Source organism: Anopheles stephensi, chromosome X (genome assembly GCF_013141755.1).
Source record: "Anopheles stephensi strain Indian chromosome X, UCI_ANSTEP_V1.0, whole genome shotgun sequence".
Lineage (NCBI taxonomy): Eukaryota > Metazoa > Arthropoda > Insecta > Diptera > Culicidae > Anopheles > Anopheles stephensi.
In genome coordinates, this window is record NC_050201.1 from 9,960,822 (window position 1) to 9,978,877 (window position 18,056).

At 43.9% G+C, this 18,056-nt stretch overlaps 1 protein-coding gene across 5 annotated transcripts in view; it reads right to left on the minus strand.

The window, feature by feature from the left end:
- Positions 1 to 352: 352 nt before the first annotated feature.
- The window catches only part of LOC118506634 (irregular chiasm C-roughest protein-like), a 205,486-nt gene continuing 187,782 nt past the window's right edge, over positions 353 to 18,056 (minus strand). For all 5 annotated transcript variants that reach the window (XM_036044018.1, XM_036044046.1, XM_036044009.1 and 2 more), the window contains 8 exons: positions 10,445 to 10,940; positions 10,199 to 10,364; positions 9,599 to 10,128; positions 8,875 to 9,535; positions 8,644 to 8,783; positions 6,927 to 7,150; positions 6,488 to 6,846; positions 353 to 4,864 (listed from right to left, as the gene is read on the minus strand). In XM_036044018.1, coding sequence (XP_035899911.1) covers positions 4,377 to 4,864; positions 6,488 to 6,846; positions 6,927 to 7,150; positions 8,644 to 8,783; positions 8,875 to 9,535; positions 9,599 to 10,128; positions 10,199 to 10,364; positions 10,445 to 10,708 — 2,832 coding nt within the window. In that variant the 5' untranslated portion in view covers positions 10,709 to 10,940 and the 3' untranslated portion in view covers positions 353 to 4,376. The remainder of the gene's footprint in view (positions 4,865 to 6,487; positions 6,847 to 6,926; positions 7,151 to 8,643; positions 8,784 to 8,874; positions 9,536 to 9,598; positions 10,129 to 10,198; positions 10,365 to 10,444; positions 10,941 to 18,056) is intronic.

Below are 18,056 nucleotides of genomic sequence, written 5' to 3' on the forward strand. Positions count from 1 at the left end.
GTGTCCAACGTCATCTGGAGCAAATTTACTACGGTACCGGCAACGACCCACGCCGTTGAGTGTAGATTGCAGAATGGACCAAAACCGGGAGGTTAATCAGCGAGTACTGTGCAAATTTGACTCCGGTGAGTTGGTGAGTTTGGCATTTGTTTAGGTCATGCAAAGCCAACCAGGAAAAAGTTTATCAAAACCATTTGCTTGATTTAACGAGCCGTATATATTTTTTTGTTACAAATAAATGAAATAAGTTTAATTTATTATTTTTGGTTAAGTTCATTTTTTGATTATTTTTATTATTTTTTCACTTACCTTTTTTATCTAAAGAAAATGTCATCTATTGTAAAAACGTCAGTTTTGTTTGCATCTTTTGTATAAAATTTATTTTTTGTTTTTTCCAGGTTTTTCGTGTTTAGCATGATGGAAGGTAAAAACACAAGAGAAAAACCAACCTATACAACATGATGGCATTCAATACGTTATGCTGGGAATATAATCGCATTTAAAATAAATGCTCTCTTGTTTCGCTCTTATGTTTTGCTGTTTTTGACGTTTTTCTTTGTTTGTTTTTGTTTCTTTTTTTTGTTGTTCTTGTTGTTTTGGTTTTTTGTTTGTTTGGAATGTTTGAATTGAAAAATGTACTCTATCTAGCTATCACTACGAAAAGTGGATATTTCATCGCCCAATGTGTGTGTTTGTATGTGTGTGTGTGTGTTGGTGTGTTAAGAGAGTTCATTATTTTGTTTCTTGTCTTTGTTTTGCGTTATATTTAGAGCAAGCAGTTCTATAATTCCTTCGTTATCTAGACATTTGCTTATACGGTAAATGGGATTCGGGCTTCATTATGCTCCTTCTCTAGTTTACTCTTGTTTTTTCTTTTCTCTCTCTCTCTCTCTCTCTTTGTTTTTTATATATCTCTCTCTGTCTATTCTTCTTTTTCACCTTCCTTTTCCCTCCATTATCTCTATCTATTTCTTTTAGCGCATCGCCAAAAATGAGTGACCCAAAATTCGTTTAAACAACCTATCTTACTGTTTGTGAGTGTGTGTGTATGTTTTTCTCTGTATATGAGTGTCAGCAATCAGGGAAATGGGTTAGCAAATCGTATGGTTAGTAGTAAGTGTAGTTAGGCGTGAGTGTAAGAGAACGTGAGAATGGGTAGGGGGGAGTAGAATAAATGGCGTGACGTTGGTTGTTTCCTTATTTTTGTTTCGCTTTTTTAATGGATGATTTCCGTTTTTTTAATACTTCATGCAGCATTTGTTGCAGTAACAGTTTTGGGGTGTTTATCGAAAGCTTTCCACAGCTGTGCACAGTGTCAAAGATAGTTTCTGGCAGGCAGGCGTACTTTGTTTTTGCTTCGCGTAAAACGCAGCAGTTGAAAATCATATCGAATTCAAGAACAGCTTTCTGTTAGGTAGCTTGCATAACTTTAGGCGCACCTATAACAACAATCGAGAGGTGCGTTGTGTGATTTGGCATCAGGACATGATCGGCAAAGCAAACGGCAGAGCAGCAAAGCATTATCCAATTTCGATCACATTCAGGGATCATTTTTGTGATGATATTAGGTATCTTCAAAGTGGCAGAGCATGTGGTTGATGACGTGATAAAAGTTAGGCAACGTTCTCTCTTGATATAATCATTGAGAGACTTGAAATCTCATATTTTGGTTGCTAGGGTTCTTGATCTCGAAGGCGATTCTGAATCTCTGGTTTAAGAGCTAAGATCCTTGAAAATAAGGACCACTGCTCTGGAATTTCTGGAACTCAAATTTGTATATATTATGATATCTGATTTTCAATTTTCGAATATCTGATTCGAGGTTCTGGAATATTACGGATGTTGTTGCATTGAGAACATCGGTCTCACTTGATATTGCAAATGAGAGACGTTCAGTCTCTTATTTTGATTCCTAGGATTCTTGTTCCTGAATTACTGGCGATCCTGATGCTCTAGTTCAAGAGTCATTACACCTTGGACGAGATAATAGTACTCTTCCCTCGAATCCTGAAACTTTTCCAATTTTAAATTCTGGATCTCTGATTTGCAATTTCGGGCTCTTTGATTCCAAATTCTGGAAAGTTATATTGAAGGCAATGTTTGAAACTTGATATTACAATTGAGAGATGTTTAATCCATGGTTTTGGCTTCTAGGGTTCATGATCTCGGATTTCGGTTACGATACCATGCTTGAGAATATAGATATCCGCCCTGGAATCCTGAAACTGTTTAAATTTGAAATTCCAGACCTCTGATTTTCGATTTCAAGATCTCTGATTCGAAGTTTTGGATATTTTCCTTGGAAACCAGGACTCCTGGTGTGAGATCACGAAAAAAAAATCTAGGATCTCCTGTGAGTGATTTGAGATCTGAGAGCAGGGTTTGGAGTTGGAGATCCTGGAACCAAGAATCTCATATTCAAGACCAGGGAATGCCACTGCCACTCTACTGTCAGCTTTGAAAAGCCTGTCAAACGGTGAAGTTCTGCAACAAAATCTGACAGAGTTTGTTCATAATTTGACATCACGATTCGCCAGAGCTGTTGAGACTTTCGTACATTGTTTTTAATGCTCAAAAACAAAATAAGAAACAAATCGATGCGGGTCCGAATCGTATCCGGACAAAATAGATCGCAGGAAGGGTTTGTGCATGGACTAGGGCAGGGCATCAAATATATCATCTTCAACCATTAACTACGCGAATGTCTCCAAACTGTTTTTAGCACTAGAATTAATAACTGCATAAGCGTCCACCTTCCAACGACAGAATATATCATTCCAACGGAGATATTAGAACTGGGCTATGGTTAAAAACGGTTTCGCTGTCCTAAAGCTCAAGTCAAGAGTCTCGGGATGTACCAAAAGTGTGTTGGTTCCTATTTCATGATATGGTACAGCAGGTGTGCATCTTTAAAGCCGGACAAGGTAATACTTCTGATTCATGCACAACCACGCACAGGTTGAGTGTTCACCGCAGCCAAGATGGCGGCCGGCGTTCCTCGGTGCGAGACTTGCTTTTCGTTCGGGACTCGTGATATGAGGACTTGATATGGATGTGGCACAGGTGGAGTTAGGCTGTACTGGAATTTCACGGTTCGAACTCCAAACGCGAACTACCAACCAATCGTACAACCTCCGGTTTTTTGATTAAAATCTAAGCTAAACTGTACATGAGAGCACGATCTTTGGAGGGAGGTTAGAATGTGAGTGTGTGTGTGTTTTTTCTCTCTCTTTTTTTGACTCTAAAGGGAAACATTAGAGAACAATAAAATTCTTTTTTTTTTCATTAAAATCTTTAGCCGTGCAACGAAAACAGATTTAATTCGACAGTGCCAGTAGAGAGCTTCTTGAAGAATGCACACGAGACACGCTCACGAGGCTTCTGCCCGCTTGTGTCGGTGTGTGTGTGTCCATGCGAGAGAGGCGGATACATCGAACAAGGCCACACTTATTCATGACTACATTCAGGCTGGCTGACAGGCTGGGTGCGATGCGAAAAACAAAACGCAAACCAAAAAACCGGAACGAACGGAAGCGCAAAAAACGGTGAACCTCGACATTGCACTAGCTCAGACAGAGTCTCCTTACACGTTAGGCTCAAAGCGCTTACGATAACGATATCAGTAGTATTGACCTATATATATTAACAAATCCGTACCGCCCCGGACCGCGCGGATTAATTAATGCTAGAATGTGTTGTTACTTTTTTTTCGTTCTTTTTCCTTTTGCGTTACCTTAGATCAGGCTATATCTTATCAGCGTTTGGATATGTGTTGGGTTTTTTTTTTCTTCTTTGCTTTAATTCTTTTGTTGCACGAGATTAGAAAGTTTTCGGTTTCGGAAAGTTAGTCTTTGCGATATACACGATAAGGGAAGGGCACCGATGTTGGCCTTCGTTGTCAGAAATTTGGGGGATATTGCCAGGCCGCTTCTTGTTGCTTGGGAGGCGTTAGATACCTCGGACAGACTGGTCGTGGACCACCGAGATAAAACCTACCTTGTGTTGGATTAAAATGTGTACACTCTTAAACGCCGAGCTTGAAGAAGTAGCTGGTGCTGCCAGTATCGCCGTGTCCGGATCCTCAGCAATAGAGGATTCGTCGAGGATGGATGTGGGACGCGCTGTTGGTCGATCCACCCTGCCCCGGGCGATTGGCGACGGTTGGCAAAGAGTATCAGTGTGCTTCCTTCGATGAGGTGTGTCGATCGGTTAGTAAAGCTCAGTTCTTAGTTTATACGAGGATTAGCTACCCTACTATCAGGAGAATGGGATGAATATATGTGTATGTGGTTTTGTGTTAAAACTGAATTGACAAGTATCTATGCGACCACCGCACACGTGTGTCTACCGCTCTGCCGGTCGCGGTTCGGTCGCGCTTAGACGTGTGTTGCCAGCACGCCCGGCTTAATGGTGCTGCTGGCAGGAAGAATGAACTGTCCTGGAGGGCTGTTCGGTTGCTGCTGCTGCTGCTGCTGCTGCTGCTGTGACTGTCCCTGCAATTGACCTTGAGCGGTGACAGCCGCGGTACCGGCGATGGATGGTGCCTGCGACAGTTGCGAGCTGGCGAGCGATAGTGACCCGGACTGGGTCGAGCTCGGACTGCTAGAGCCGGTCGCCAGGAGGGCCGAATTGTTGCCGCTGCTCGCTAAACTGGCGGCGGTGCCACCGGGCGGCAGTCCCAGCCCAAGCAGACAGTTCTGGTTGCGCGTCGCACTGTATGGCGGTGGGGCCGGGGTGGCGGCAGGGTTCGCCGTGGCGGGTGGGGGTAGCTGCATCGGGCTGCTGCTGCCGCGACCGTGCAGTGTACCGTAGTTGGCACCGAACCTCGTATCTAGCCCGATGTGGCAACCGAGCATTGGATGATCTGAAACGAGGGTGATAGCAAAGTATACATTTAGGCGCAGATTCGACGTGAACGTTACGATTTGTTTAAAAAGCCACATACATAATTTTATCCAGACTTTTGTTTCACGATGCCCACTGTGACACCCACTCATTAGTTAAATCAAATTTACTTTATATTTTAAATAGACCTTAATAAATCATATCGCGTAATAGCACATTAGCTATTCTTGCATTTTAAAAGTAACCATAAACGCCAAAAAGTATACAATGTACCATCGGAATGTCATCAACAGTCATCCACAGCAAAAAGCTCAATGGACTATTTAAAATGTAGAATCCTGTACAGTTCGCTCCTACAAACAAATCCAATCAACTAGTGGTCATCCATCTTCAGCAAAACTAATTCAATTATGCCGTTTGCTCTTCAATCACCAACAGCGAGTGACAGCTGTCAAATCGGTCGCTACGATTGTGGCTCGGCACACCCGCCATACACACGAGCGCACACAAGCCGTAGTAATTTACTAATTAAATCAAACCAGCGACCCTGCCAGCAACCAATTAATTGATGCATTCCGGTACACAGTACTGCGCTGCTAGCTTTGGGTGCTGAAATCTTGAAAAGAAAAATTGAATTTTCACCAAAAACCTCAGTAACGTGAAACGGTTTTCAACAAATTTAATGTTTCAAAAACGTTTGCCTGCTGTCCGGAACTTCAACGAGGAAATTGAAGTTTCCCGGAATTTTGAGGAGAATCCACCATTCTTTGTTCCGGGATCTTCGGTAGCTGGTTGGGTTCCGGGTTTTGGCTAACAGCGAATAACTCTCCGGAAGAATGTTTTCTTAAACTGTAAAAACTAATCTCCAACTGCGTTAATGCAAATGCCTCACTCACACATACCCACACACACATATTTATTTGTCTATGCATTCTTCCGGTTGTGGTTCCTGGTGTTTTGACTTTGTTTGCTTCCTGAGCAAACTCCAACGGGGTGAGGGCAAGTTGTTTTCTCCATTTTTATTCTTTTTTTTTCTTTCGCCATGAAATGGTTGCAACCAAACAACTCAGAGGTGCAAGTTATGGACGCTTGCTCGCTTTCTCTCCCATCTAGACTCTCGGTCGGGTCGGCTAGTGAGAGCTCCCGGGAGCAATAAATTCAAGACAAACACAAATCTATTAGTTTGCCTTCATGCCTCCGTCTCGGGGTAGCCTGTTTTCCCTGTCGTTTTTCTCAGTTGAGTTGAGCATTATAGGAAAACAATCCTTCCATAGGGCTGGTCGTCCTCCTAACAACACCCGGGTATCCGGCCAAAGTACGGACCGATGCAGCCAGCCACACGATCAAATCGTTCCAGAAATCAGGACCGATTGTTTGCCGGTGGTGTCTCCTCGTCCGAGTCCAAGAGCAAAAGTTGCTTCCTGGTACCGGCGTGTGTGTGTGTGTGTCTGTGTGTTTGTGGTTTTCAGCAGCCTAACTTTTCCCTTTCGGCATTGCGGAGTTTTGCAAATTGACTGAGCAATCCAACCCATTAGCTCGAGTGTTTTGTTTCGTCGTCGGTAGCCGTGCCTTTTACTTTGGTCTGGTGAAACGGTGATCAGTAACCACATTACCAAAAATAAAACTAAAGGCAAAAACTTACTCATTAATCCGTTCGGGATGGAGGACACGCTGCTCTGGATGCTTGGCAGGCCGGTTTCGGGTGGCCGGGTCAGATCCGGTGCCGGGGTACGCTTGCGGGACAATGTCATCGTCCCGGTCGGGAGCTGACCGTTCGGTGGCTTGGCCGGTGGTTTGCCGGTGAGCGTGTTGCCGATACTGTTGCTGCTGCTGCTCGCCTTAAACTGCATCAGGTGCTGGGTCGGCGGGCTATAGTCCCGGGCATAGTTGACGTACGGCACGTACCCATTGTTGTTGCCGGTGCCGACTCCACCGCCCGGACCGCTTGCCTTCGGACACTGGAGATGGCTCAGCGAGTCGGAAAAGTCTCCGGAGTATCGGCTGCGCAAGACAAAAACCAAAGGGAATGGCCTAATGAGCAGCCGGCAAATGGAGCGCAAATCAGAGCTTTTGGTGCTTACCTGTAGTCGGTTGTTGTGTCACCCTTGAGCGCTGTCAGGGATGAACTGATGGCACCGGAACCGGTTTGAGGCATGGCGGCCGACCGTACGTTTAGAGCAATGTTGGTGGTGATGGTGTCGCGCGGGTGTTCACCGTCCAGCATGTCGTCGATGCGGTCTATCTTATGCTCGGTGCTGACCGTTGTGCCACCGTGCTCACCACAATCCTTGCCGGGTACATCATACTGCATGTGGATGTGTGAGGTGTTTGCGAGAAAAGAAAAATATTTAACTCGGTAAGTGGATGAAAATGTTTATATCTTTGAATGCTGTTTTTAATAAGATACTTAAAAGGAAAATGAAAACAATAATAATAATAATTTTCAATATTTGCAAAAGATTACTGAACTTCGATGGAGGCGCCCAGTAGCTCACGATAATCTTCAAAAAAATAATTATTTGGTGCTCCTTGAAGGGACCTAAATCGTAGTTTTACCATTACAAATGACTTCAATTACATTAAAAATAATGGTTTTTTATGGATGAATTGTTTGTTTTTTTGTTTGCGTTTTCAATTGTTATAAATACGAATTATTTCGTTACTATGTAAGCTACGGTGGTTTATCCGTCCGAGCAACATGCAGAGTTCTACAATATTATAAGCTCTCGCATAAATGATTTGGATTATTCAGATTAATATCGACAGCAATTTGGTGAAGATTTCACAATCACCATATTGCCATATAATCGAGCTGATCTGCTTTACACTATATAATTTGAAGAGGAGAAATTAAACATATTATTTCAAAATGATTTAAATTGTTCATTTTAGCAATACGGCCAAGCCGTTATTTATGAATTAAAAAATGTTAATTTTCTCGCAGTTTCTAGAATACAATAGAGTATTCATTGATGATTTCAGTTTTTAATGCTCTAGCTGCAAGGATATTAAAAATTAAAGAATACCCTACCATAACCTCTGTTTATTGTTTATGCCAATAAAGTATAATCACTTTCATATTCCCCGTTGTTTTCGAAAAGGATTTTTAAACATTAATGGTTGGTATGTTCGTTGGTTTTAGGAGACTTAAAGCCATTGGACTATATTCGGCCCTCTGGTAAATACACTTCAATGGAGGCGCCCGGTATCTCATGAGAGTTGATGATAATAAAAAAGAAGCGAGAAGTTTTATCATTCAGAAACGATGTTAAAAATTCGGTTTTTGGTAATAAAACAAGTTTTGCGTTTTGTTAAGAAAATATAATGTAATATTCATATAGCATTCTTATATTTTTATATTTTCGATAATGTATTATCTAAACATTCAACTGCAAAATGCAAATTTTAAAACAATAAATATTCCAATAACTAAAGCCTTATTAAGCCTTAAGAGCTCTGGTTCACGTTTGAATTATGCGTGGTGAAATATCGATAGCAAATTTTTACCACGTAAAGATGTTTAATTTTTCGTGGAACGATTCGGACATTTATCTTGAAGATGTTACTGTCTAACTCTCTTGAAGCTTCCTGCTCAGCCGTTATTTGGCACGTGCAAGTTTTGGCACGAAAGACATATTCTAGATAAAAGAGCTTTAATAGGCCTTCAAAAAGGGTAATAGGAATCTGTCTGTAATTTCTAGTTACCCCACCTTGAACACAGTTGCTGGGAAGGTAAATACTGCACCTCATAAAATCAAAACAAAAAATAGAAATATTTAAACAATTTCGGTAACTCACCTTCGGTATGACGTCGGCTGGCGGTAGATGTTTCTTTTTATTGCGACGACTACACAAGCATATGCCAATCACAACAACTATGATCAGAAACGTGATCCCACCGAGCGAGCCCAACACGATTACTGGTAGTAGATTTTGTTCTGTTTGTTACCACGGTCGGATATGAACGTGAAGAAGAGAAGAGAAGTAAATGAGCTTTGCGTGTGTGATGGTGCTGTGAGTGTGCTTTACCTTTGGAGACGAAGTCAATTTCCAGAAAGTCAATACCGTAGTCGTTAATGACAGTGCAGTTGTACCGGCCAAAGTGTTCTCGCTGACAGTGATGAATGATTAGCGTCGAGCGAACACCGTTCGGCGTGGGACTGTCTAGCGCCCGGTACTCGGCCGCACTCGGTTCCGAGCTGACGTTAATCTCACGCCCATTGAACGACCACAGCACGTGCCGGGGTTTGGGAATCGAGAGAGCAACGCACTCGAGCTGGGCACTGTCATGTACGGCACCGTACTGTTCGCGCGGCGAGCTGATGGCCGGTGGGCCCCGCAGATAGACTGTCGCTTCGGCCTCAACCTCGGCAAAACCTTGAACGCTCGCCTTGCAGTAGTACCGACCGGCGGTGGCCGGTGTCACGACGAGCGTTACGTTGGTGGCGCTCGATACGACCTGATCGGAGGGTTCGTGTATCCAGAGCACGTCCGGCGGTGGGTTACCATCAATATCACAACTAAGCGTTACGGTTGTATCCTGGTCCGCCTCCACCGACTGTGGCAGCGTACGAAAGCTCGGCCCGTAACTGATATCGAGCGTAACGCTTTCCTCACTCTTGCCCACAGCGTTACGCACCTCGCATCGCACCGTGGTACCGTGATATCTTCGCGAGATGTTGGTGATCAGCTAGTTGGAAAGGAATTGATTAAGGCCTAACGTGAAGGGACACCACATTCTAAGGACACTCACCAACTCGGAGGCATGATTAGCGTCGGACAGTTCGTCACCAACATACCAACGGAACGTTACATCCGGTGGGTTTGCATCCGCTCGACATGACAACCGTACCTCCGTACCCTCGAGTATTCGGCCCCCATTGAGCGCTCCTCCTATCACAGCAATTTTCACCTTCGGCGCATACTTCACCTCCAACTTCAATCGTACCGATCGGTACGTCCGGTCGGCCGTGTTCTGAGCCTGGCAGGTGAACGTGGTGTTGTGGTGCTCCTTTTTCGGCGTTAGCTTCAGTATCGATTTGGCGGTGTAGCGTCGCGCATCGCGTAACGGTTCCTTCATGTACTCGATACCCTTGGTCAGCACGTTGCCCAACCCATCGATCCAGGTGATTTCGGCCGCCGGTTTCCCTCCCACCGACACACACTCCAGCTCTATCTCACGATCCTCCGTCGTGACCATGAAATCACCCTGGACGATTTTTGGTGCCTCCGGAGGTACCAGCACGGTGAGCTTCGCAAATCTTGACCGAATTCCGGGAGTTCCTGAGCGAAGAAACAGATATTGGCGATACTCTAGCAGTTCTGGGCGATTTTGCTAGTCGAGATCTCTTACCTCCTCTTCCGGGTCCTACTTGACACTGGTACTTTGCGTCGTCATCTAACATTACCGGAGAGATGTCCAGGGAGAAGTCTCCTTCCTCGTCACTACCCACCATGGTGTACCGCTCAAATCCACTCAAATTCCGATGCGTTCCCAGCCCGAAGTCATCTTTGGTCCACTGTGAAGTGTTTTTTTTTTGGGACACAAGAGCCTCACCATGATTATCAAGATTCGGAGGACACTCGATGGTTTTCTTACCTGTAGCTGACCGGACTTATTCACCACCCGGCACGGTAGAGTGACGCGCGATCCAACGATAGCCGTCTGGTCCTGTGGTTCCATCGCGAATCGCTGCTCTATCTGTCGGGTGTTGGTCGCGGGCGATATCTTCGCACCCGCGCCAGCTCGCAGCAACAGAAACAGGTAAAAGATCGGATACGGTGACACCACGGCAACCAGCCGAGATCTTCCGCTGGTGCGTAACACGTTCGTCGTCCGTCGTCTGACCGAGGAACGAATCATGCTCGAAACCGAACGTTTGCACGCTGTCTAGGGGCTGGACTGGGTACTGATATCGAAGCGTGGGGTTGGATTGTACGTTGCCTCCTGTCTGGCTGTGGCAAAACCAAACCTAACCGTTCCTGTAACGCTCTGCTGCCGAAAGGGTAGTTGCGTGTGTCATCTTACAGAAGCCGGCTGTATGATAGTCCGTGTAATGGGCGAGTATGTTGCTTCCGCCGTGGAACAGTCGTATCTGTAGGAAGCAAACAGTGAAAATGAACAAAAGCAGCAAGTTAGAAAGCGCAAACAAAAGCTCCACACAAATAGTTTCACCGAAAGAAAATGGCAGGCTCCCTACACGCTTGCCACGCTGCGTTAAATAAACGTTCCGATGAAGTGTTGTTATGTGAACGCTTCGATTTGGCTCAAGCTGCAATGAATATTTAAGCTCGTAACCGCATCGATTGCGTTCAATTTTCATTGCTTTCTCTGTATGTGTGTGTGTTTTTCTTCATTCATTCCCACCAGGACACTGAATACCAACGACATCCCATGCAAACGGTGCACCGTAGTACAGTATTTTTGTCGCACCGTTTTGCAAGAAATTAAATAAATATTAGTCCCTCGCTCCGGTTGGGGATTTTTCCTGGTACGGAAATTTCATGCTCTCTTAAATTGCCCCCAAAAAGCAGGAAAAGAAAACCGGAACGGAACAATCCGACCGCCAACGACGGGATACGGGCGCTGTCAACTGTATACTCCCTCGTGGCACAAGGTGAAGGAACCGTCGTACGTTAGCTCACCCAAGGCACCGTACGGCACATGTGGCATCTGTGTGACGTTACGGAAGTTATTATCCGTAGCGCGTTGTTGCTCGGTGTGAGTTATTCACTTCCGATGTGCATCATGCTCGCTACCCTGTAACTGGGGCGGATTGAGATGGTTGAACCAGGCGGGTTTGGGAAATACACGGAAATGTTTTTAATGTCGGAGCAGAGCTGGCGTTTGAGAGTTGAGATGCTGTCGCTTAGTTCAAACGACTTGAAGTAATGCATAGATTGGTGTTAATAGCTATGTTTTTGCTTGTTGTAACGCTTAAACCGAAGAGTCTATTAAATCAATAGCGTTCTTGTTCACTTCTTGGGAAATCGGAGGGTTCGCCATTGCTGCATTGCTTGTCCGGGCGTTTAGGGCTATTAAGCTTATCTCGGTTGCTTTTGATGAAGACTTATTTCAGGTGTTTGGGTTTAAAATCAATCTGACTGGAAATAAATAGCTCCGGTGTAAACTTGAACACGTCAGCTCAAGAGGAGTTGGATTTTTGATACGTTACCAAGAGATCTCATAATATCCTTTTTCTGTTTGGAATATTTTTTTTATCATCAATGAAGACTGGCGAATTAAACGATTAATATCCATACACTTCGGGCGGTCCAGGGCACCGATCTGCACACGGCAATACCAAGGTTCAAATCCCACCCGGGGTCGTTTCCCCGTTGTGAGGCCTTACTAGGGAACTACGATGTATCATTATGTCTAGTGAGGCAGAAATGGCAAGCTTGGCCTGAGAGGTCATTTAGACAAAAAGAAGATACAAGAAGAAGAAGTTTGATGAAGAAGGTGCCTTTAGACACCGTGGAGTCATCAGAAAATCTTTTGGTGAGGAATAATTATTGTAAATGTAGGAGAAAGATCGATTATGAGAGAATGAGCTATAAGGGCTTTGTTGTCCTTAGAATCATCAGCTTCTTCTGTCGGGGTAGGGTATATTTTACCAAGTTTTTATAATTTTGCATTAATGTATCATACTCAGAAAATTCCTTTTTATGTTCCCTGACGTTGACTATCTAGAATCGTACGTCTACGTTTACAACCTTGATAATTGTTAGTTTCCTTTGAAGAGTCGTCCAATAGTTGGAGTCCATCAGAACATGAGCTGATGACTTAACTATAAGGCAGGTGAAAAAATCTTCTGAAAAATTTGAAGGTAGTTAGAGCAGAGGTTTATAATTTTAAAAAGTATTCCTCTGAGACCTCATCCCATGGAGTAAGCTTTATTGTAACAATTGATACTATAATTTCTTCCAAATTTGATTTCGACTATAAAATACAACAAACTAACTTTTGAAATCCTTAAATGCTCATCTCTACCACACTATCAGGTAGAAAAATAATTTTCGTTCACCTGAGCTCTGTCGCACTCTCTCTCTCTCTCTCTCTCTCTCTCTCTCAACGTTTCGATAAAGGGATTTGAACACTGACCGAGCGTGGTGGCAAGATGCTGCCTTTCCCATATTAGCTATCTCGACTCCTTCCATGCGTGATGGTTTAGTGATTGTTTTGTGATGTGTATTGGATGGTTGGGGTACCGTGGGCAGAACAAAAGCACCCGTAATCAGCTAGACAAATGGAGGGTTCCTTACTATATTGTGATCAACAAGAAAAAAAAAGAAGCCAAAACTTATTCACAACTTCCTGCCCAAGATGGTTTCGGCTGGGTTTGGAACAGGAACAGTATTAGCTGCTGCATCTCAACCTATCCTTTCCCGCTGGTTCCCCTAGCTAGGTCCCCCCGTCGAATACCTTTCGCTCGGAAGATGGGGAAGCCTGCCGGCACTGGAAGCTGTTACGGTGGTTAGGTTTTTGTTGATGGTAATGTCAATTCCTTACAAGCCGTGTACCACCACCCACAACCATGCTCAGCAGAGCTGATACGGGTTTTTGCGAAACGAAACGGGTGAAGGTGGGAAGCTTGCGAGGAGGGGAAGCGGAAGGTGTGTGGGGGGTCCACAGTCTCGAAGGTCCTGAATATTCCATAAGTTTTATACGGTACTATAAACGACCCGCTTAACTTGTCAGCTTCGCCCGGGCACGGGCTTTCCTTTCCTTGGCTTGGCTTTTCTGGATTCTTATCGTCGTGGAGAGTATGTACACCTCACTAAATGTGTGTGTATGAGGGCTTCTCTTTTGTCCGTTCTGATTACACCCCAGGCCTCACTCAGTCACTGTTCAGCGTAACCTGTACCGGCAATTGCGTGAATACGGTGTGAGCGGACAAATAAACGAAGTAGCAAGAGGATGAACAAGACAACCATCAACAGCAGTCAGGGGGAGAAAAAAGGAAGAAGAAGAAGAAAGCGCTGCTTCCAACGAGCAAGTAACCAGCAGTAGGGTAGCAAACTACTGGCGAAACGGAACCGAACCGGGAGCCTTCACTTCATGTCGCAAGAAATAATGTGCCGTAAACGTGTATTTTCAAAACCATAAATAAGTTCTAACGAGCCACCTGGGACTCGTAAGCGTCTTTGGAATTATTATTATTTTTATCACCGGGGTGGGTTCGTTTTTTTTCTTCTGTTAGGTTTGGTGTGCGCAACACTCGTGCGGCAGGCATCCGCCTCGCAAGATTCGTGTGAGCATTTTTATTAGGCACTGGTAGTAGCCGGGCATCCTCATCCAGGGCATCCCGGGTCAAGGTTGGCAGCTGGTGGTGGTCCGTCCGTCATCATTCTTCGGATCTTGTCGTTGGTCGGGTCACCGTGCGCCAAGGTAGAACGGGGTTGGATTCTTCAATGACAAAAGTGGCCTCGGGCTAATGTCAAATTCATAAGCCTACGGGCGATGCTCGCAGTAATGATTGTCGTCCCGTTGTGGTGTTTCGCGATCGAACGAGTAGAGGTGGGCATGACTGGCACAACAGTAGACCTGGCTCCGGGCGCTTCCTAAACAATCGCCGTAATCTTCGGAACCGTTCAAAACCTTTTGGATCCGTTCGGAACCGTCCAAATCGTTTCGACCCGTCAAACCCGTCAGGAACCTCCAAAATCGTCATAACCCTTCGGAATCTTCGGTAATATCAGAACGGTCGGAATCGGCGGAATAATCCGAAACTGTTGGAATCGTTGGAACCGTTTGAAACCTTAAGGTTGGTTCTGCTTACTTTGACATTTCTGATAGTTCCGAGCGATTCCCATGGGTCCAACGGCTCGAGCGAAGCTGGACGATTTCAGACCGTTTCCGACAGTTACGAACTTCATTTCCTTCCGAATCGAAAACGGAGTCAAACCGGCCGTAGATGTATTCCAAAGAACCCATCACTACTAACAAGGTGTGTATGTATCCGTTCGGGTGTGAACCTGCCCGTGTGCCTAGTCCAGTACAGAAGCTTTACCAATAATTCCCGCAATTGCGTAGGTACCCCGTTACGAAGGGTTATTAGCAAATATTTGAGCGGATGAAAGCGAGTGTCTTTACAGGAATTAAAGTCGTGGAGAGCAGCGATAAAAAAACCAACGACCATTACGAAAAGCGAACGTCTGTCAGCGTACTGGACCGTCGTCATTCGATGGTCTGGTTCCAGGAAGACATCATCGAATACTTTGAGGCCTCCTTTTTTCGTTCCAATTTTCCGAGGAAAGAATTATCTTTCCATGCGCCAAACTTTCTAAAAACGCTCATGAAGGCAAAGGCACACCCACCCAACGAGCCCGACAACGTTCCGGAGCATTTGGGCTTTTGCCGGAAAAATCCGCGGCTAATCTGCATGTCGCCGAGAGATTGTAGAAAAGCCATTAAGCGTTTTGTTTATTTCATTACCGACCGATCCGTGCGGTTCTGTGCAGGATCGGCATTCTTGCGGCCCACGGTTCGCAAACGGTTAGCGCCCAGCGTTAGATTGTTCTTACAATTTTACCCGCATTACATTACGGTGGCGACAAATCACTCCCCCACGCCAACTCGCAACCTCCGTGCGGAAGCGACGAAAAAAAAAGTCACAACAAAAAACAAAAGGGAAACACATAACACACAAATGATGTTCTCGCTCAGTTTTCGGAGATTAAACACACATTATTTAGTCATCGTGGTGGTGCTGTTTTGTTGTTTGTACACGTCGTCACCACTAAACAAATCACTCGCGCGCCCTCCGGGAGAGTGTGTGTAACACGCCTGCAGCTTTTTATGATGAATGTTTTTTGTTTTGTACTTTCAGGGGTTTCTTTTTTGGTGAGGTTATAAAGGCTATGAGTGCGTTGATAGGAAGAACGGAAAATAAAAGTCGCCAAAAGAAAATTTCCCAAAAAGGGGGAAAAACAACATCAACGGGGAAACTAGAGGAAACCATCATGGTGGACGGTTTTACGGGACTGGAAATTGTTTCAAGTTCACGCTGTGGCAAGAAATCTATTTTCGACCTTCTCACTTACTGCAGTTTCGCAAAAATGCCAGATGGTTGTTGCTGTTGGTTTTTGCCTCTCCGACGACTTCCCGCCGGTAGAAAGGTATGAGATTAATTCCCATTTTTTAGCATTTTTTTTTTCGTCACTCTCTCTCTCTGTTTTGTCTGATGCGGCAAGTGGCTAACGTGAAGCATAATTTTTACAACTCCATCATCAGTAAGGTGGACGGTGCGTTTTTCATGCATTTTTTGTTATTGTTTAGGTTTTGTTTCGCTTTGATTTAGGTTCGGTACGAAGAGCCACTAGGACAAAAAAAAAAAAAACAACGACCGGAAATCCACGGGACGAAAGAACAAAAGGAAAGACTTTTTAGATTTTTGCCTTCTCATCTGTAGGCAAATGTTTTTTTTCTGTTTGTGTGATTTTTTGTCGTTGGTAGGGAATAATCAATCATTTTTATGTGAAGAATTGTGCGACAGGCGACGGTTTTGTTTTCTCGAACGGTTTTAGTTGCTTGTAGGGGTTTGCTTGATGAAAAATAAGGAAATGGTTTATGTTTCTCTTAAAAATAAATTTATGACACACTCTGCATAAATATTCAATTTGGAATGGAAACGATTTAAATATAATCTAAACTTCTCAATTTTCCATCGGCTGGTTGGGATAGATAGCGTGTTCATTCACAGCATCACTTTGAAGCGCAAGTAATGCAAATTGCATAAGTGCTAGGCGCAAAATTAATCAATCAGAGTTTAAGCCTTTAACCTATCAGCTGATTTAAAATAGCAGTCAAGTAACTTCAATTAGGATGCTTTCATACCATGAGACGTAACTGTGAGATGCATAACGAAATATAAATAGTTTAGCACTTTCTGATGACTGCTTATATCTTCTTTTAGTTTTATTTGATCTTCTCACTGAGAAAGATTCATCTCGGGCTTTTGATCGAAATCTCAATCCTTACTCGAATTCTTCATCTGATGATTAAATGGTTTGACTTGAGGCTCAATGCGATTAGTGAATTGGCTTTCCAGGAGCACTCGACGTGATAGAGCCCGACTGGGAAGCATTGTATCAGTTGGCGATGACGATCGCCAGGTTAAAGTGGAGCTCTGCTCCCTAGCAAATGATTGTAGCTTCAAACAGTAACAACAATTTAAAAGGCCTTTTTACTTCTCATAATCTTGTGATCTAGAAAACTTTAGCATGCTGATACGCCCGGTAGTCCTTTTAGGACACACAAGTCTTCTACCATGCTTGCAGAACTCATGATCTTCTTCTCGGGATCTTCTTCTCAGGATCTCTGGACTATCTTAGACCCGGTGTGCAAGCAGAGCAAGGATAGAAGACTTATCAACTTCAAGAAATTCTTGGTGATACAGATATCCTTACATTAGCAGAAACCGAATACGATTATACTCGTACCAGACATATGTCCTATCAACAATGTAACTGTTGGTATTCTGGAGGCTTAACGTTGAAAAAATTACCAATTCTCATTAACGAGCTCTAAATATTGGACTTAAAAAAAATGAAGCGTTGAAGAAGCCTTTGAGGAAATTGTTAAATAAAAGTCACCGTCGATGAGACAATCACTCAGACTGAAACGATAACGACCTTCACGAAACATATGCCCAAGAACGGTAGGTGTTCGTCTGAACAAGAGCTTCATAAATGATATTTTTTTCTGGATTACCTCATTCAATCGTTTTTTCCAGGGTAGAGTATGCTAAGCCTCAGAAAGAGCTCAGAATTGCTCCATAATCTTTAACATGTCCAAGATGTGGTCTCAATTTATTCCTATGAAACCGTTGGGAACTTCGTGAGCGTTGAATATAAGATTATTGTAGTTATTTATTTTATTTTTATTTATTTATTTATTATTATGGACTGATGCCATATTGTCAAGATTATTGTAGTTCCTTTTGTTTTTTTTTTTTGGTTTGGCAATGTTTCCATCTCATTCTTAAATGCAAAGCTCTGTCCACCTTCAATTTTTTTTAACAATTTAGCATGAAGGATTGATGTTTTTTCATCCTCAAAAATTCATCCAAGCATCGCTTGCAACGAAGTCACTCTTTCAAATTCCTCTAAACTCAAAGCTAACGTCACCATACGGGATCATACGTTGGTATAAGGGAACAGGCAACGGATTTTCTTCCGATGCGCTCATCGGCAAGCTGAGTGGAATC